The 19,690-nt window shown below is 38.3% G+C and overlaps 1 protein-coding gene across 3 annotated transcripts in view; it reads right to left on the bottom strand.

Annotated features, from left to right (window-relative positions):
* AGK (acylglycerol kinase) overlaps window positions 1–19,690 on the bottom strand; it is a 77,782-nt gene that overhangs the window by 20,709 nt on the left and 37,383 nt on the right. For all 3 annotated transcript variants that reach the window (XM_081799978.1, XM_081799980.1, XM_081799979.1), the window contains 5 exons: window positions 17,306–17,381; window positions 12,502–12,594; window positions 10,546–10,578; window positions 9,387–9,481; window positions 1,781–1,850 (listed from right to left, as the gene is read on the bottom strand). In XM_081799978.1, the coding sequence (XP_081656104.1) occupies window positions 1,781–1,850; window positions 9,387–9,481; window positions 10,546–10,578; window positions 12,502–12,594; window positions 17,306–17,381 (367 nt within the window). The remainder of the gene's footprint in view (window positions 1–1,780; window positions 1,851–9,386; window positions 9,482–10,545; window positions 10,579–12,501; window positions 12,595–17,305; window positions 17,382–19,690) is intronic.

The following is a 19,690-nucleotide window of genomic DNA, read 5'->3' on the forward strand; positions in this document are numbered from 1 at the left end:
TATTTGACAGAGAGAGAGATAGCGAGAGCAGGAACACAAGCAGGGGGAGTGGGAGAGGGAGATGCAGGCTTCCTGCCGAGCAGGGAGCCCGATGCAGGACTTGATCCCAGGATCCTGGGATCATGACCTGAGCCGAAGGCAGACGCTTAACGATTGAGCCACCCAGGCATCCAGGACATTGATATTTTTGAAGAGGCCAGACCAATGGTTGTTTATAGAATGTCCCACAATTGGATTTGATAGACTTTTTTCTCATTATTAGTTTCAGTTAGATTCAGAGAAGTGGACCTTTTGGGCAAGAAACTCCATAGGTGATGTTGTATCGTTCTCAATAGATCACATGAGGAGGCAGATATTGTCCGTCTATCCCATTATTGGTGATGCTAGGTTTGATCACTCGGTTAAGGTGGTGTATGCTGGGTCTCTCTACTGTACAGGTACATCTTCCCCTATGTAATCATTTAGTAACCTGTGATGCTTTAAGACTGTGTCGATATATGTTCCCTAACAATCTTCTATCCAATGGTTTTAGCATCCTCTGATGATCTCTATCTGAATCAATTATTTCATTAGTGATTGCAAAATAATAACCATCATTCCTTCTACATTTACAAGCTGGAAATTCTCTTAAACTGTAGGCTCATAGATTATTTTTATTTACTGCATTATAATCCATTAGCATTATTATTCTTTCTGATGTTCAAACTGTCCCACAGTTGGCCAGGTGGATACCATCAGGCTAGCTCCTATGTCTTTTCAGGTTATCTCCATTAGTTTTTGAGTAGCTCTTGGCTTTGTTCTTGCCTTGCCTCTGAAAGCTATCTCTTCAGAGGGTCCTGGTAACTTTTATTAGGGAACAGTATTTAGAGACCAAAATCCGAGTGCCAGGTATGCCCATTACTGTGGGGTGTCATTGCTTCTAAGCCTTTTCAGTGGGCGTAACCAGCAAATATTTTTTTTAAAACAATTCATGAGTTCATCTACAAATCAAAAAAATGTTAGACAACCCAATAGAAAAATGGGAAGTTCTGCTCCCATCCAGGATGTAGGATGCTACAAAGAACATTATCCCCACCCCAAAAATGAGAAAAACCCAGATAACCTACAAAATCATAATTTTTCTTAAGCCCACCAGAGAACGAGCTGAGACTGCAAGACAGCCAAGTAACCTGAATTCCAAAGACAAGCCCCTCTGATGGACGGATGGGACAGGAGAAAGGTTTCACCTCTGGCAGAGCATGAGAGCAAGAGGTGACCACCACGTGCAGGTTAAGGTGAAACCAGTCACTGTCCCAAGGGCTTTATATTACTAGCTCTTTTAATATTCCAAACCACCGTGGGAGACAGAGAAATTATGTGGTCCAAAGGTAATCGTTGGAGGAACTAAAAATAGTGACACTATACTGAGAGGAGATCTAGAGGAATTCTTACTTATAACCAAGAGGTCAAGAGATAGAATCTAAAACTGATAAATCAAAAAGCAATTTCATAGACTAAACAATAATGATCAACTGTACACCTGAAGATGGTTATGATGGCAGCCTTTAGGTTTTGTGGGGTTCTTTAACACAATTTTAAAAAGTAGCATCATAAGCATATTAACTAGTGATAACAACTAGAATAAACAGGTAAAATTCTTTTTCTCTGAGAGTTATGCTTGGGATAGGAAAGGATACTATTTTCAGTGTAACTCCATTTGAACCGCTACATCATATTTTCTTTACCACGTATGCGTGCATTACTTTGGTAATTTTGTCCAATTCTGAAGAAAAGACTCTACCTTGATCTGCAAGACATCAAGTGGAACAGTCTCTCCTTTCACAATGGCAAGTGTAGCATCTGTAATATGTCTAAAAAGACAAAGGGAGGAAATGATCATGTGTGGAAAACAAGCAACCCCTCCCCCACCACACCCATACCCACACTCACACCCACATACACACACTCCTGCCCAGAGTACTAACAGGTCAGGAAAAAGACCTATTCCTTCAAAATACTCCAAGATAGCACAACAAATGAATATAAAAGAGTTACTGATAAAAATACAGTGGAAGCCTTTGGCAAAGAGAAGTTTATACAAGGCGCCAATCATTTGTTTACATCACATTTATTGAATCTCTACTATGTGTCTTATCACTGGAAAATATGATACTTAATATTAACAGCATCTTTCATTCATTCAAAGAAATTCAAGCACTTGAAAAAATATTATTTCTTTTGACTCTAATAATCTAAAGGGTAACTAAAAGATAGGATTTGAGCTATCTCAGCAAAATATGATCTGGAACCCAAGACCTATTTCTCTAACTTACCAGGATTACAAGGATGTAATTTTAATGGCTGATTCTTTTGTTCATAGACACAACACCGTTCCTATCTACAATCTGATCGTCAGTTGAAAAGTCTATAAGTAAGAAAGGCTAGTACCATCGACAACTGTTCAGGGCATGTGAAACTATGCTAGGCTTAAAAGCAATTCTAGGGTTCAAGCTCTAATGAGATCCCAGGTCAGACACACATTAAATTACAACAGACAGTCAAAGAAATATTAAATCAACAAGTGGCCAGACAGTATTTGCTCTTGCAGCAGAAAGAATGAGTCAACCCACTTCAAACACTCTCCTTGCCCAGCCTGTCCACCCCTCCTGTCACTTACCCACTGTCTCTTTGCTTGGCTGGCTATTCTCATCCTTCAGATCTTGGCTGAAATGTCACCATCTACCCTAACCAGCCTGTAGGCCTTCTCTGTAATTCTCTAGCACTGAACTGTATTCATTTTCCTTCATCATAGATCACAATTTATAATACACACTTGTTATTTACATCTTTATTATCTGCCTCTTGCTGGAGACTGAAAGTTCCACAGGGTTAGTAATAATTTACATCCATTACTGACCAATATAAAACCTAACACCCAGCACAGAGCATGGTATAGAATAGGCAATCAGTATTTGATGAATAAATGATTTTATTCTATAAAATTCCAAGCATATAAAAACGCAGAGAGAATAGTATCATGAATTCCTGTGTATTCCTCATCCAGCCTCCACAAGTATCAATGCAGAGCTGATCTTATTTTTTTAATACTCTCACTCACTTCTCCAGTCTGTAGCAAAGGAAATCCCAGACAGCATTAACACTTTATCCATAGATACTCCTTTATGTATCTCTAAAAGACATATTCCTTTATTCCTAAAAGACTTTTTAAAAAAAAAAACAAAATGTCATTATCCTATCTAAAACTTTTAAATAACTCCTTTCCATCAACAAACATTTAGTCAATGTTGAAATTTCCCCAATTAACTCAATTTTTTTCAGTTTCTTTGTTCAAATCTGGATCTAACACACTGCAATGGGCTTATATGTCAAGTCTTCTCTGATCTATAGATTCCCTCTCCTTTTCTTTCCCTACTTGTTAAAAAATGGGTTGTCTTACTGTGTTGCTGAGGGGCTGGATTTTACTGATTGCATTCCCATGGTATTAACATGTGTCCATATTCCCTGCATTTCCTAAAAATCTCTATCTGATTCAGCTTGGTGTGTTTGGCAAACATACTCCAGAGGTAGTGGTGTGTACTTCTATCAGTAAGTACATAAAATCTGTTTGCCTTTTTTGTGTGTGTAATAGTAGCCCCCATTGGTAATCAATAGCTAGATTAGTTAACAGAGTTGCAAAATGGTGATCTTTTAATCCTATTATTCCTTCTAATTTATTATCTGGTCCACAAAGAGAAACTTTCCCTCATCAATGATTTAGGTACCATAAAATAGAGGTCATACGAGAAATATCTGATTTTTTAACTTCACCAATTTTCAAAGTAATAAGCAGATATCCCAGTATCCTCTAAAAAGGACCCAATGAGTTTTTCACCTTTATTTCCGAGTATCATTATGAACTCATAAATAATTTTAAATATATTTGATTATGTTTCAATGCATTATAGTTATTAGCCTTACTGATACTCAAATTGTCCCAAATGAATGAACTTCAAGGGTGGATTACAAGGGTCAAGGGTCAGTAGATAATCGAAATGAACAATGAGAAAGAGTGGCCAAGGAACGACCCTGTCAATGTCAACCAAATTGAGGAACTAAGAGCTCCTCCCTAGCACTTATTCACACAAGTAGAGTTATCTATGTTTGAAAGAATTAGTTTAATACTTTAACTTTTTTTTTTTAAATTAGATTGGTTAAGATATAATTTACACATAGCAGATTTCATCCTTTTAGGTAAACTGTTCTACAATTTTTGACAAATACCTTCAGTCATGTAACCATCACCATGACCAAGATATAGAACATTTATGACATCTCAGAAAGTTCCTTCATGGCCCTTTGTGGCCAACTCACTCACCCCACCATAAGCTCCTGGCCAACTACTGTTTTCTGTTTTTCAGAATGTCATATAAATTGAAACCAAAAGTATGAAGCCTTAACAGTTTAGCTTTTTAAAACTCCTAGCATGAGTGTGAGATTCATTCATGCTGCTGAATGGATTTAAAGATTGTTTCTTTTTATTGTAGACTTGTATTCCATTGTATGGACATACCACAGTTTATCCATTCACCAGCTGATGGACATTGGCACCATTCCCAGTTTTTGGCAGTTACAAATGATGTGACTTTCATGTACACATTTTTGTATGGACATAGGTCCTAATTTCTTTTGGGTAAATACCTAGCAGTATGATTGCTGCTCATAGATTTAATTTTAAAAGAAACTGCCAAACTCTTTTCCATAGTGGCTATACCATTTTGCATTTCCACCAGCAATATGAGAGTTTCAATTGCTTCGTGTATTTGCCAGTACTTGATGACATAAGGTTTCTGTCTGGTTTGTTTAAGCCATTCTAATAGACACATCTCATAGTGGATTTAATTTGCACTTCCCTAACAACTAATGATGAATATTTTTTCATGGGCTTATTTGCCATCCATGTCTTTGGTGAAGGGTCTGTTCAAATATTTTGCCCTTCTATTATTTGACTGTTTGTTTTCTTATTACTGAGTTGTGAGAGTTATTTGTATACTATGGACATTGGTCCTTTACCAGATAGGTACCTTGCAAATATTTTTTCCCAGTCTGCAGCTTGTCTTTTCATTTCCTTAACAATGCTTTTCAGGGGCGCCTGGGTGGCTCAGTCCGTTAAGCATCTGCCTTCAGCTCAGGTCATGATCCCAGGGTCCTGGGATCGAGCCCACTGTCTTTGGGCTCCCTGATCAACGGGAAGCCTGCTTCTCCCTCTCCCTTTGCCCCTCCACTCTGCTTGTGTTCTCTCTTGAGCAGTCTCTGTCTCTCCCTCTCAAATAAATAGAATCTTAAGAAAAAAAAAATAATAATAATACTCTTCAAAGAACAAATGTTTTAAATTTTGCTGAAGCTGAAATTATTTCTTGTTGTTTTTATGGTTTCTGCTTTTTGTGTCCTAAGAAATCATTGCCCTGAGGCGCCTGGGTGGCTCAGTCATTAAGAGTCTGCCTTCAGCTCAGGTCATGATCCCAGGGTCCTGGGATTGAGCCCCACATGGGGCTCCCTGCTCATCGGAGAGCCTGCTTCTCCCTCTCCCCCTGCTTGTGCTCTCTCTTGCATGCTCTAATAAATTAATAAAATCTTTAAAAAAAATCATTGCCTATCTCCAAGTCACAAAGATTTTTCTCCAGAAATTTTTACAGTTTTAGGTTTTACATCTACGTCATGATCAATTTCATGTTTATTTTTACATATTGTATGAGAGATGGGTTATGGTTCATTTTCTTGCATGTGCTTAGCTAACTGTTGCAGCACCAATTGCTGGAAAAATTCCACTGACTTGCCTAGCACCTTTGTCAAAAAAAATCAAGTCTCTACATATGCGTGGGCCTAATTCTGGACATTTTCTTCTATTGATCTACTCATTTCTTCTTTTGCTAACACTACACTATCTTGATTACTGTAGCTTTAGAAAATAAGTCTTGGAATCAGATACAGTAAGTCCTTAAACTTTGTTACTCTTTTTCAAAGTTATTCTGGGTTTTCTAGTTCCTTTATTTTTCCATATAAATTTCAAAATCTACATGTCAACATCTATAAAAGGTCTTCTGCAATTCTGATTGAGATTGTGTTGAATTTAGAAATCATTTGGATAACAGACATCTAAATATTGAGTCTTAAAGTCCATGAACACAGATATCTCTCCATTTATTTGTTTTCTTGGTTTCTCTATGTTCTATAGTTTTCAGCATATCAGCATAACAAAATACAAAAATCTTGTATTTTGTTAGATTTATCCCAAAGTATTTTTTTGTAAAAGCTTAGCAATGTTAGTACTACATTGCCTTTATTGTTGTTGTATTTTAGAAAAATACAGTAATTACTAATAAAGTTAAAGATTTATTGTGTCTAGCGTTTAAGTACAACTATAAGAATGGAGTCACTTAGAAATTACTATAATCTCCATTCAAAAAAGTGTAGTTTCTCTTCTAATATGGCGTCTCCTAATCTATTCTTCACTGTACAGTTCTGGTTAATGTCAATTTGGTAGAAAAAAAATCACCTTTCCATAGTAACTGACTGGAATATCTATAAAATGCGTTTTCCTTTAAAAATGTTTTGCCTTAGGTGAAACAGCAAGAGAAGAGAATGTTCTCTTCAATTTGCTTATACTGTTTTAATTATAGAATTGGTCTCAGTAACTGTACAGCTATCCTATTTTTTATTAACCGTTTTCCATCCTAAATTATCAATAAATATGCATAAAGTCTTCAACATATCCAATAAGTTACCAACTCGTAATTATCCGTTTACCTAACTGGTCCTTATTTTAACTTGTTAACAATCTTCTGAAGTAAGTACTGTTGTTGGGCATTTGATAAAGGCAGGTGAAGAAACTGACGCTCAGAGAGATTCAATAAAATTCTCAAGATGACAGAGCAAGTTTGTGGCAAAACGAAATTCAACTGCAGGTCTCACTCCAAGGGTGTGCTCTCTCACCCAGTGAGGCTGCCGCGGACATACCAGAGGAATAGCCATGGGTTCCCAAAGGGCAAGCCCACAGCTAACAGTGGGACCAGGTTTAAAATGTAAACATCTAAGTCAGGAATCACTATCCACTTGAATCGTCCTGCTAACTTCTAGCAAAGTTAGGTATAATTTAAGACCCTTTAAGATACCCAAAATATACACATTAACCCAAACATTTAGATTACATTCTGGGCTCCCTAGTAAGCAAAATCAAAGTAAAGAAACAGCCTATTTTACTTTCCCATATTTCCCTATCAACACGTCTTTATCCCATTTTTTCCCTCCAATACAGATGCTATCTGGGAAGCAGGTAGCAGAAAATGAGATTCAATTTAGGAGAAAGCAAGAAGCATGATCACAAGTTTAGATTAATCTGATAGGAATACATTAATTCTGAAGGAAGCTATTAGAAAGGATCCAAAAGCTCTGTACTTACTCTGAGTAGTACCGAGCACATTGAGAGGCTTAGGAAGTGCTTTTGAGAGACTGACCTTAAAAAAAAAACAAACGCTGCAACTGAAAAAGCCTTTTAATATTAATTTTTTTCCAAAATTATCTGGCAGCACCCAGCTAAAATACAACCACAAATTTATCATTCGCCAGCAGTAACTGAAAGTTCTAGCTAAAGCAGCACTGTAGCACCAAACAGCTATTTTTTAGAATTATTTACCTGCAACATTCCAAATGCAAGATTCCTTATTCTCCTGTAGTAATTATGGTACAACAAATCTTGACAGCAGTGCAAAAGCAAAGCCTTGTTCTTTTAAATGGCCTTAGGCATCTGCCATGTTGAGAGGTCTACAAAATTCTGAACCCAGGGCAGATTTATTTAATTATCTCAGAGCACTGGGGCATGCTTATAAATTAAGTTTTATAAATCTTTAAATTATAAATAGAAGCAGCAACATTAGTTGAACCCAGGAAAAATCAGCTCCCAAAAAACTGAAGATCTGCAAGAAACTAAGACCTTGAGGGTGGCCATGCTGCCCATAACTTGGCTTTGGGACAGGCAAGGCGTTCTCCAAGGAACATGGTCTCCCTGTGGATCGCTGACATATTTGGGAATGTTGGCAAAGCAGTTCAAATAATCTATATTGACACAAAGGGAAAGACTAACTCTCTAAGGTAACCAAGACTCAAACCAGATAGAATTTATCTCAGATAAGCAAAAATGCTTGAATAATTCATTATTTGTTATATCCATCGCCCCTCAGAAATTCTAAACTAAGAATAAAGAGTCTGGCAAACTGAAATGCCACCTGAGGCTTCAGGATGACTGGTGAAGAGCTGAATGTCCCCATTAAATTAAGGCTTGAAGCAGGAGACGTTTTGACGAAGGCCTGATATACGGGCCTATGGTTGGGCCTTGCGTATGACATATGGACCAAGGCTTTTATGATATATAGAGACAGAGAATTGTTAAAAGATATAAAATGACTCCTAAAATTCTAACAGCAAAAATAAATTCACAAAAACCAACCTAATCAAAATCCCAAAGCAGGAAAAAAAAAACAGAAAATCACCTGAGTATTACTATTGTTATGATTCTAGAAGGTTATATAACCAGAAATGTTGTAAGAAGATTTTAATTAATACATTCAACAAGTATTTCTTTATTGACCTCTCGCAACTGTGTCACAAAGCTTACATGAAAGATCAGGCAACTGACAATGACAGCCTGCAAACAATTTGCTCGATTATACTATTTATCACTGTCAAAGCCAGGACTCAAATTCAAGATTCCTATCTTCTTGAAAGACTACAGCTTTGTTTACATAACGCTTTCAAGAGAAAAGAGTGATAACAACAACCTGCCTGACTCCTGAAGACAGACTCACAGCAATTTAATTTAGATGCTAGGGCTACAATGCTTTCCCAACTGCTTTATCCATCCTGCCTTCCACTTTCGGCATTCCCCAAAGGATGAGACTATTATTTTGCTGTTCTAGTTACTTATATTAGCAAGATAATGAAGTCAAGGCTAGCGGTTCAGTTTTCACAAGGGACTTGCTATTTGTCATCATGTATTTTTAAAGCAAAAAAACGATCAATGCAAATCTGACTTCACTAGAGCATCTTACAAAATAAAGGCACAAAGATAGTTCGGATAGGGGATGCTATCTTCAAAACTGACAGAAGGACATCAGTATTCATCTCTACACCTGACCTGGGCACTGGATACCAGAGCAGCAGGGCCCCAGAACCCAACAGGGAAACTCCCAATGAACTGAAAGGTTGTACTTTGATCTAGGTCCTCCTCTTAATGATTTGAAGTTCCATGCTATCCAAACTAAAAACAAACAAAAAATTCTTATCACCCACATGTGAACTGTCCATTCCCAGGCTCACTCACCCACAAATGCCACTACCCCACATTGACAACCTACTGGACTTTGTTTCCACTTTCGGCAAAGAGGGTAGGACTCAAACTACTGGTCTGTCCCAGTGGGATAAATCCAATGGGAATTTTACTGAAGGAAGCCTAAGGGGAAAAAAGAAGAGGAAAGTTTTTACGGTTATGGTCAGAGAATCAGACTGAACAGAGAGACACACACATGTTCACTATGACAAAGTAACTGACCCTCAGTGCACCACCCCATCTCTCCCTGCCCTAGGCTAGACCAGCAATCGGATAACGCTAAGTGAGCGGTTTCTAGAATGAGGCAGGCCTCGAAAACAAGAGGACTCTGCGAATTTGGAAGAAATATGTGGGTACTCATTAACAGCAACTGTTGAAAGAAATTTGGTTACAAAAAGGAGGGTCTTAAAGATATTAGATAAATGTGCTATTGTGACAGAGACTGCATTTTGTTGTCACACTATTCAAAAAAGTTGTGGATAAACCAGAAATATCTAACATTTGTACAGTAACTATTGACAGCGTTTTATAAACTATCTCGAGTGTAAAGAAGGCAAAGAGGACAAGCAAGTTCAAGTAGCAGTCATGCCTCCCTCTCCCCGCACCCTTCCCCAGAGGAAACCACTATCCTGCTGATGCTGTGGTACCTTTCCCGCCACGTTATTATTCTTTTACAACATATTTACACATCCATTAACAGTATGCAGTGTTGCTTTCTGAATTGCATAACATACTTTGGCAACCTGCCTTTTATATTCAGTATTTTTTAGACTTAATCATGTTTATAGATATTTATATATCTATATGTCTCTAAATCTATAAATATCTATAGATATTTATAGATCTAAGTCATTCATTCTTACTGCTACATGGCTTCCAGGATATGATTATACCATCATTTATTTATGAAGGAATTCTGTGAAGAGAAGTTTCCATGGGAAAAATTTATATTTCAAACAATAGTTTTTCTGGTAAAAGCTCTCGGGCGCTCTGGCACACTAAAACAGAGGAGTCCGCCGCAGATTAATCAAAGTGTTCCAGGACACAGGCAGCAGTACTTTATTTGCTAAAACCCAAAGAAGCACAATTTGTGCCCACCTTAAGTTATAAAATGGCGAAAAAAGGTAAAAGGAGATAAAAAGCACGGAAATGTAAAAGCTAAAACGCAATCACTCTTGAAAGCTCACCTCATCTGCTCTTCGAAGAACTCCAGTAATAACCTACAAACGTTAAAAAAAATTATTATAAACAACGTGTAGGCTCCCTTATCAAACAAGAATTGGATTCAGTTTTCACGGATCACAAACTTGTGTCTGTTCTCTTCTTAGAGACTACGTCAAAAGATGTACTGGCTCTTCGAACATACAGTGTTCTGCAGGGGGATCGGAGCAAAATTAGATTTGATTCTTGACCTAAGATCAATAGTCCAATAAAGGCTAAGGTGAAATAATTACAAAACCTCCACATTATATTAGCAAAATTGTTCTGCATTCTCTAAACTGGATACAAATGTGAGCCACACAGCAATCATACAGAGGAGCCTGGGTTCTACTACACATAGCCACACAGGAACAAAAGTCACACTTTGCTACTTGCAGAGAAGTCTGTGCTCAACAAAGATTTATGAAGACAAGGGTAACTGTAGCTCCTCTTTTAAAAGATATTTTTTAATTTCAATTTGTATGTGATGGTTTTTTATTTTTAAAAAATGATATCCATGGGGGCTCCTGGGTGGCTCAGTCATTAAGCGTCTGCCTTCGGCTCAGGTCATGATCCCAGGGTCCTGGGATCGAGCCCCGTATCGGGCTCCCTGCTCAGCGGGAAGCCTGCTTCTCCCTCTCCTACTCCCCCTGCTTGTGTTCCCTCTCTTGCTGTGTCTCTCTCTGTCAAATAAATAAATAAAATCTTTAAAAAAAAAATAAATAAATAAAATAAAATAAAATATGATATCCATGCCTTGTATTAGTGGTGAAAAATACCTGAAGAAGGAAATGCTTTCTCATCATCCCATCATGCTGGATAACCATCATGGATCAGTTGCTTACATTTTGGCATATTTCCCCCCAATCCTTTTTTTATTCACTGCATATTTGTATATGACTGAGATTATACCAAATACACAATTTGGTCTATTTCTTAAAAACATTTTGTAAAGTAAGGACGGATGCCAATCTCCCTTCACCTCCTGCCTCAGTGAATTTCAGGGTTACATGGGGCCGTCATGAGGTCTACTTCATTCTTTGTTGGCATGCTATCAGTATTCTTCACACTTCATTAAAAAGCCATTAAAACAATTCCAGGATCATTAGCACAGTCTTTCTAAAAGCAGCTTACTAAGGCTCACATAACTGCTAAGTCAAACATAGGACACTGCTCTGTCTGCTGTTACCTCCGGATCCCTCCACACTGAGGAAACCGCCAAATGGAGGCAAAAAGGCCATCAGAAATGAGGCCCAGCTGTGAATTATGGCCCACAGGATGGAAGGACTGAGCAGTAGGAGGGGCCCCTGCACGGGGCTCTTCAGGGGCTTCCAATACGTAATGAAGGTTCCAGTCTGTTGCCCTCGAAAGGAAGAGCACTTCTAGGACAATGTACTTACTGTCCTTACTGGACCAGAGTAAGCATTAAGGACATGAAATTTTAAAACAAAGGCAGATACATACACCTGAACTTGTAGATCCTGCCTCAAACTGTACTACTAGGAGAGAACATTCCATGCGATGGAAATGATGTGAGAACAGCATTTTTTCAAAAGGGGATCTAAGTTTATTTTATAAGAACCATCCCTCATAATTAAAACTGATTCCCTAACTCCCTAACACACAGGCTACTCCATCAGTTTCCAAAATGTAAAAAGCTTATCAAACCCACCACCATTTCTTCTCCTTATTTATTCAATTTTATCCTACTTAAATTTGACAAAACAAAAATCCTATATGCTGGGTATAAAGTTTATACAAAACAACAGAATAAAAGTGCATGACAGAAATATAACGCTACACCTGTTTCAGGGAGTAGGAATCCTAAAAAAATAAATTACAAAGAATTTCCTTAAATTATAACCACTTTATGCCATTGCTCTAAGATCTAATTTCCATTTTATTCACCTTCAAAATGGTTTTGAAAAGAAAAACAGCCATACCTCCTGCAATGTCCCATCTCCTCCCGCAACGATGATCACATCTGTGTTTTCCATCAGTTCCAGGAGTTTCTTGGCTTGGCCCTCATAATCGGTCTGAAATACAAAAGAAGTCTTTGGTAAATTTCCCATCCTAGGGCCATAAAAATCAAAGATTTAAAAATATGGGACATTTTCTTTAAAGTTTGACAGAGTCTTTCCTCAAATTCTACATAATTGATAGACACGAAAAATTCAACAGCTATCAAAGCAATCCTGTATACAGTTTTGCACTGTTTAGAGTTGGAAGGGACCTCAGAAACCATCTTTAACCTTCCCTTAAAAATAAAACCCAAGCCCAGTGATCTGTCTCAAAGTTATACAGTTAGCTAGTCAAAGGACTCATTTCCAGGCCAGTGCAGAATCTATTACACCATTTACCCGGCACCTTTCACCTGAAAGCAGGAAGTCAAGTGTATACCCAAATAGAGAGCCACGGATGTAATGAAAAGAGCACAGATTTGGGAGCCCAAGAGACCCATATTAAACCCCAGCTCTGCTACTTTTCAGCTGAGTGGCCTTAAACTCTAAGGACCTTAACTGCCTTACCAATGAAATTATGTGTATTGGGGTTGGGGTAATAATAGCTTCCCCATGGTGCTGTTGTAAAGCGGTACATAAAGCAACTAGCAAGTAACTGTTGGTGACCGGTACTGTACTTAAGTGAAAGGTTGGGTTCTGCTATGATTATACAATAAAGTACCGGTGTGACTCAGAATAGTGACAAACAGTACTAAACCTCACCATTTTTACTGAGAGTATTTCCTCTCCACTATGTATGCAGGCTTCAATGAATCATCTAAGCCACTGCCTCTAAAACCAAACATTAAATTCTAGAACGCATAATGCAGCTAATACTAACATAGGAAACATCCTCTCTCCTATTGACACGGTACTAGACACACTAATAGACAAAAATTAAAGATGTGAATTTCAGATGGGCTAAAGCACCTGAGCACAGATAACACAGAGGAAAAAGGAAGTCCCTAAACTAACACCATGAATTTTATGAGGAATTATTCCATTTTTATTCTAAAAATGAAATGGCTGGCTTCATGGTTACACATATGCAAATAGTAATTTTTTAAAAAAAGAATATATGTCAATCCTTATTAAAAGAATGGCTTGTGAGTACCCCAAAATAAGGAATCACTGGGAATCAGTATGGGTTTGCTAAGAACAAGGCATTTCAGACTATCCTCAACTTCTTTGACATTAACTGGATCAGTAGATAAAGGAAACCAGACAGACATTGTACCTGCTCTTCAGCAAGGCACTTGGTAAGCTATTTGATGACATCCATGGGGACAAGATGGAGAAATGTGGAAATAATATGCTAGAATACAAGTAGGTTAGTTACCAACTGAAGGTCTGTGCTCCAAGTGAGAAGCTCAGTGGAGTGACATCAAATTGCAGGTAGATTCCTAGTGACATTACTTTAGGGCTTTCCCTTGAGCCTTTTTTTTTTTTTTTAAAGTAGGCTCCACAGTGGAACCGAACTCGGGGCTTGAACTCACAACTCTGAGATTAAGACCTGAGCTGAAATCAAGCACCAGATGCTTAACGGACTGAGCCACCCAGGTGCCCTGAGCCTTTTTCTATACAGTGCTATCAACAGAGGTGAAAGGCCACTTACTGAATATGTAAATGACAATCTTTTACAAAACAGACGCTGGCCTTCTTACTACTCCTCAAACATGCCGAGTATACTCCTGCTTCAAAGTCCTGACCATGCAATGCAATATCCTTAGCCCTGATTCTTTCCCTTCCGCATCTGCAGTACTCAATCATTTGCCTCAGGTCTCTGCTGAACAGTCATCTCCTCAAACCGGTCTTCCTTCACCTTCTGAACTAAACTAACACCCCATTACTCCTGGTCCCCTTACTCAGCTTGACTTTCTTCATGGCACTCATCACCATCTGACAAACCATGTTTATGTATCTGTTTCTTTATCTGCATCTCTCCCTTTCCCACTTCGAATAGAAGCTCTTTGGGGACAGACATGGAAAGTTTATTTTGTTCAGACTGTATCCCCAATACCTAGAACAGGGTTTAGCTCACAGGAGGGAGTCAATAAATACCAGCAAAAAATATTAATAAATATAAGTACACAAATGAAAGAACCAAAATTCAAAAATATTTTGACAGATTTAATAGGCCATAATTTAAAAGACAACATTTATACAGATAACCTACGTGAGGCTCTGATGGTAAGAAGAAAATTCCAAATGCAGCAACAAAGCAAGGATTAAAAAAAAAAAAAGTGGCCTAATGATATTAAATAAAGAAAAGTGAATCAAGACAATAGGTAGCATAACATGATACTAGAGAATTGTTACTTTTGCTGGGTATGATAATGACACTGAAGTTACGTAGAAAAGTAGCCTTATTTTTTTTTTTAAGTGCACACTGAAGTATCGAGGGGTAAAATGACATGATGTCTATCATTTACTTCAGAGAACCCAGCTACCATGTGAAGACGCCTGCTGGCGGCCACACGAGCCAGACAACAGCAGGCCCGACCTACCGATGTGCGAGGCAGGCCTTCCCTGCTCAGCCATGCCATGGAGGGGCCCAGGTGTGGCCAGCACAGGGCAGCTCTGAACAGACTGCTGACCAACAGAATCGGAAGCAGAGAACCAGTTGTCAAGGTAGTTTGTTATGTAGCAGTAGATAACTCGTATAGAAATAAATATAGCAATAATTACAATAAAATGTTAATGGATTCAGTGACCCAGTAAAAAGGCCAAAAAAAGATTAGATCTTTTAAATACTGTTTTCATGCCTTACCAATAAGGCCTCTAAAATATAAAGATACAAAAAGGCTGAGAGTAAAGGGATAAAAATATTACACCAAGCAAAACCCAACCAGAAGTAAGCTAGTAGAGTCACTAGGAACACTAGGTAAGGCAGACAGACTGGGGCCGAGGCAGTGCTGGTGCTGAAAAGAATCGCTCTCGGACAGGGTCCAAACGCGAGGAAATGAAGCCATTTGAAACCTGAGAGCATCTACTGACATCATCTCAAGATATAAAAAGCAAAAATGAACTACAGAGGGAAACAGAAAAACCCCCAATAACAGTGGGAGATTTCCAAAAGCCCCCTCTCAATATAGTTAAAGCAGAAGAAAAAATCAGTAAGGACACAGAAGACCAGAACCACACAATGAACAGACTTGACTTACTGGACGTGTGCAGAACTGGTACCCGATAATGAAAACAAAACACACCCCAGGCCATTAGTGGACCATAATGCAATTAAGCAAGAAATCAATAACAAAAAGATAACTAGAAAAACTTTATATTCGGAAATTTAAAAACATGTCTAAATAACTCATAGGTCAAACAAAAATCATGATGGGAATTAGAAAATATTTTTAAATGAATGATAATGAAAATACTATATACCAACACTTAGAAGATGCAGTCAGAGCAATAGAGGGAAATTTATAGCTTTCAATACATAGGATAAGGGTAAAAAATAAGCATCCAAGTTAAAATGTGAGAACAGAACAGCAGAAAAAAATCCAAAGTAAGTAGAATGAAGGAAATAGTAAAAACAGACTAGAAATTCATGAAACAAACATAAACGAGGATCAACAAGCCAAAAAATGATTCTTGACAAGGATTAATTGACATACCTCTCACAAGACTATTGAGAGAAAAATAAGAGGGCACAAATAAATAAATGAAGAATTAAAACAAAATATTACAAATGTTACAGAAACTTACAAGTTAAAAATTGGAAATTATTAACTTGATACCAATTAAATTGAAACCTAGATGGAAGCAGCAAATTCCTTGAAGATATTGCCTTACCAAAATTAATTCGAGAACAGAACTTGACTACTTCTAGAACCATTAAAGACATTTAATATACAAAACATTTTGCCCTCAAAGACAGCTCCAGGTCCAGATGGTCTGATCGGAGTTCACTCGAACATTCAAGGAAGATCTCTTACGTAAGTATTCTGGGCTCTCTCACACATAGAGTTTAACGTGCATTACAAACACTCACATCAATGTCAGTTCTCTTCCCCTTTCTCCCATCCCTGGAGACAGACACCTGGAAGACCACATCGAAGACCAGGTGGACAAAAGAGTTCAACGTTTCATGGTAAGCGGCACTAAATTACCTTTTCATCTCTGATTTCATGAAAGTGTGTAATATTAAAAATAAACCACAGACTTACAAACATGACAACAGAGTGATTTTCACCAAATGCACACACCTGAGTACTCACCACACACATACCACTTAAAAGTCAACAAGGTGGAGTCTTAGGGCATCTTCTATCTAGCACAATTCCTTCTAACTTATTTTTGTCCCTTTTTCTTAGCTAAATATTGCCAATTCTAAAGCTTTACCACTGAAAATTTCTCACCAGAGAGAAAATGTTTACCTGTCTGTGGAGCTACCAAGAAATTAACTACTCAAAGTGGAAATATTTTTATTTTTAGGAAAAGAATTCTTACAGCTATAACTACTTTCATCTTCCAAGAGACAATGATTCCACATCCTAGCTTTCAGATGACAGGAACCAAATTCATGCCTCCATCTAATCTTATTCTGAAAATGAAAAGCTGACAATGCTTTGAAAAAAAAAACAAAACCACTTTTATTAACGATCAGAACAAAGACACAACGTTGATCTCTCTGCTCCCAGCTTCTTACGTGATAAGTGATTTCTGCTACAAAGTCAAGAGAAGAGGATAAGTCATAAGGAGTGGTAGCTCAGATAAAATCAACACTCTGAAGTGTTCTTACCTTAACGACAGTCACATCCATGCCAGATAAGTGTAAAATCGGGGCAGCATTTTTTTCAAATAGAGTCCTTGCTTTGCTGTAAAGGAAAAAAAAATTTTGACACAAGTTCTCAAGAGGAAGAAAAAATAGCCCAACCATCTTCGCTAGAGTAGAACAAGAAAGCCTGAGAAACACAGGTTTCCTTCTTTTGTGCAAGTGCAGAAAGTCGAACAATGAGTCATCGGGTTCTACGAATAGAAATGGAGACGCTAACACTCTGGGGCCTCCAGGAGTTTACTTTCTAATACAATCAGCTCTCACCATTTGGGATGCTTGCAGTTCATTATCTAGCTCCTCTAGAGGAAGAATGCAACACTACATATGGCCCCTCTCAGGTCATAATGCTTGATTCATTCGGCAAGTATTTATTGAGCACCTACTACGTGCTAGACACAGGGAGTCGGAGCTAGGGATACAACAAGACAAAGCAGACAAAACACCTGCAACTTAAGTAGGATGTAATAAGTCCTCATATAACTTATTTATATTCCAGTGGTAGAGGGAGGACAGTGTATTTAATATTTTTCATGTGGCCTGAGGGAATAAATTTATTAATTCTAACTCAGTGGATATACAACCTTTGAGGGAGAAATACATCCTTTTTATACTAGAGGTATCTCCATTTCTTGAATTTCAAACCTGTCGTGAAATCCCTGGAGAAGGAGCAAAATTCTTTTCCACGAAGGCAGAAATTCTGCTAAGAAAAGGAAAGTCTGAAATTATCTAATGCAACTTTAGGATAATGGGCAGCTTGTCTGAAGCTCCCAGGCAGTCACATCCTTCTCTTTGTGGCCCCATCACTTTGTATACACCCCTGTGAGGAATTTCCATATGGCATGACAATCAGTGATTTGCAGGACAGTCTTGGGATGAGACTGGAAGCCTTGCAAAAACAGACACCAAATATTATAATCCTAGAGCCCCCCAGCCTCTAGGATTATGTCTGGCACACTCAGAAGATACTTAAGTATCTGATGAATTAATGCACTAATGCGTGAATAAATGAACCTGCCCCAAATGCAGACATGTAAATTCTGCGGGAAAGGAAACAGCAGGATTGCGAAGTCTTGTGAGAACAGAAACAGTTAAAGAGCCTTTGGAGAGAGAGAGAGAGAGAGAGAGAGAGTGTGTGTGTGTGTGTGTGTGTGTGTGTGTGTTTTAAAAGCATCGTACACATCATTCTGAGAGTGACTCTTGTCTAATTCCGGTCAGGAGTCAGAAACACAGCCCAGGAATCAAGGGATGCAAAAGTTGCAAGAAGTCCCCAATGGCATGGTCTCAAAGTTTAACATGCCAATCAGTGGACCTGTTTTTCACCCAAATATTTTCAACTATCGCATCAGGGGAAAAAAAGCAAACAAAAACTAGAACTTTCAAAACAACAGCGAACATGTAACTTTCACATCCACATTTACTCAGTCCTTTTTCAAAGATTTTTTTTTTAAACCAGTGATGCATGCTTTGACTCTCTTAAGAGTATTTTATACTAGAATTCTAGAGATGCTAAGGTAGCTAATGAGGTGCATGTATAGTCATGCACAAAACAAATTCAACATTCTTTAAAAAGAAATAACCACCAAATGGCAGACAGAAGCACGTAACATATCTTATGAATTAAAATAGAAATGGAGAAATTGAGGGCGCCTGGGTGGCTCAGTTGGTTAAGCGACTGCCTTCGGCTCAGGTCATGATCCTGGAGTCCCGGGATCGAGTCCCGCATCGGGCTCCCTGCTCGGCAGGGAGTCTGCTTCTCCCTCTGACCCTCCCCCCTCTCATGTGCTCTCTCTCTCATTCTCTCTCTGTCAAATAAATAAAATCTTTAAAAAAAATAAAAAATAAATAAAAAAATAATAAAAAAAAAGAAATGGAGAAATTGGAACACATTTTCACAAGGACCATTCAAAAAAAAGTATCTCAGACCAAGGGCCTACCTGAGCATGCTGTAAGCAAATTATACAAATATCCCCTCCCCTTTCTCCTGACCTGAATGCTTATTGGAACAGGAAAGGCTAAATGAAAATTCCCCCTTTCCAGCTCACCACTTCTGGGGCTTAACCCAACAACAAAAGGCTAAGCTGGTGATACGACAAATGTTTCCCCTTCCAGGGTTGTTTTCATTACTGGATTGATAAGAAAGTATCAGCTGGAGGGGCACCTGGGTGGCTCAGTTGGTTAAGCGACTGCCTTCGGCTCAGGTCATGATCCTGGAGTCCCAGGATCGAGTCCTGCATCGGGCTCCCTGCTCAGCAGGGGGTCTGCTTCTCCCTCTGCCCTCTGCCCTCTTCCCTCTCATGCTGTCTCTCATTCTCTCTCTCTCAAATAAATAAAATCTTTAAAAAAAAAAAA

Source organism: Leptonychotes weddellii, chromosome 12 (genome assembly GCF_054177405.1).
Source record: "Leptonychotes weddellii isolate Sample4059 chromosome 12, ASM5417740v2, whole genome shotgun sequence".
Lineage (NCBI taxonomy): Eukaryota > Metazoa > Chordata > Mammalia > Carnivora > Phocidae > Leptonychotes > Leptonychotes weddellii.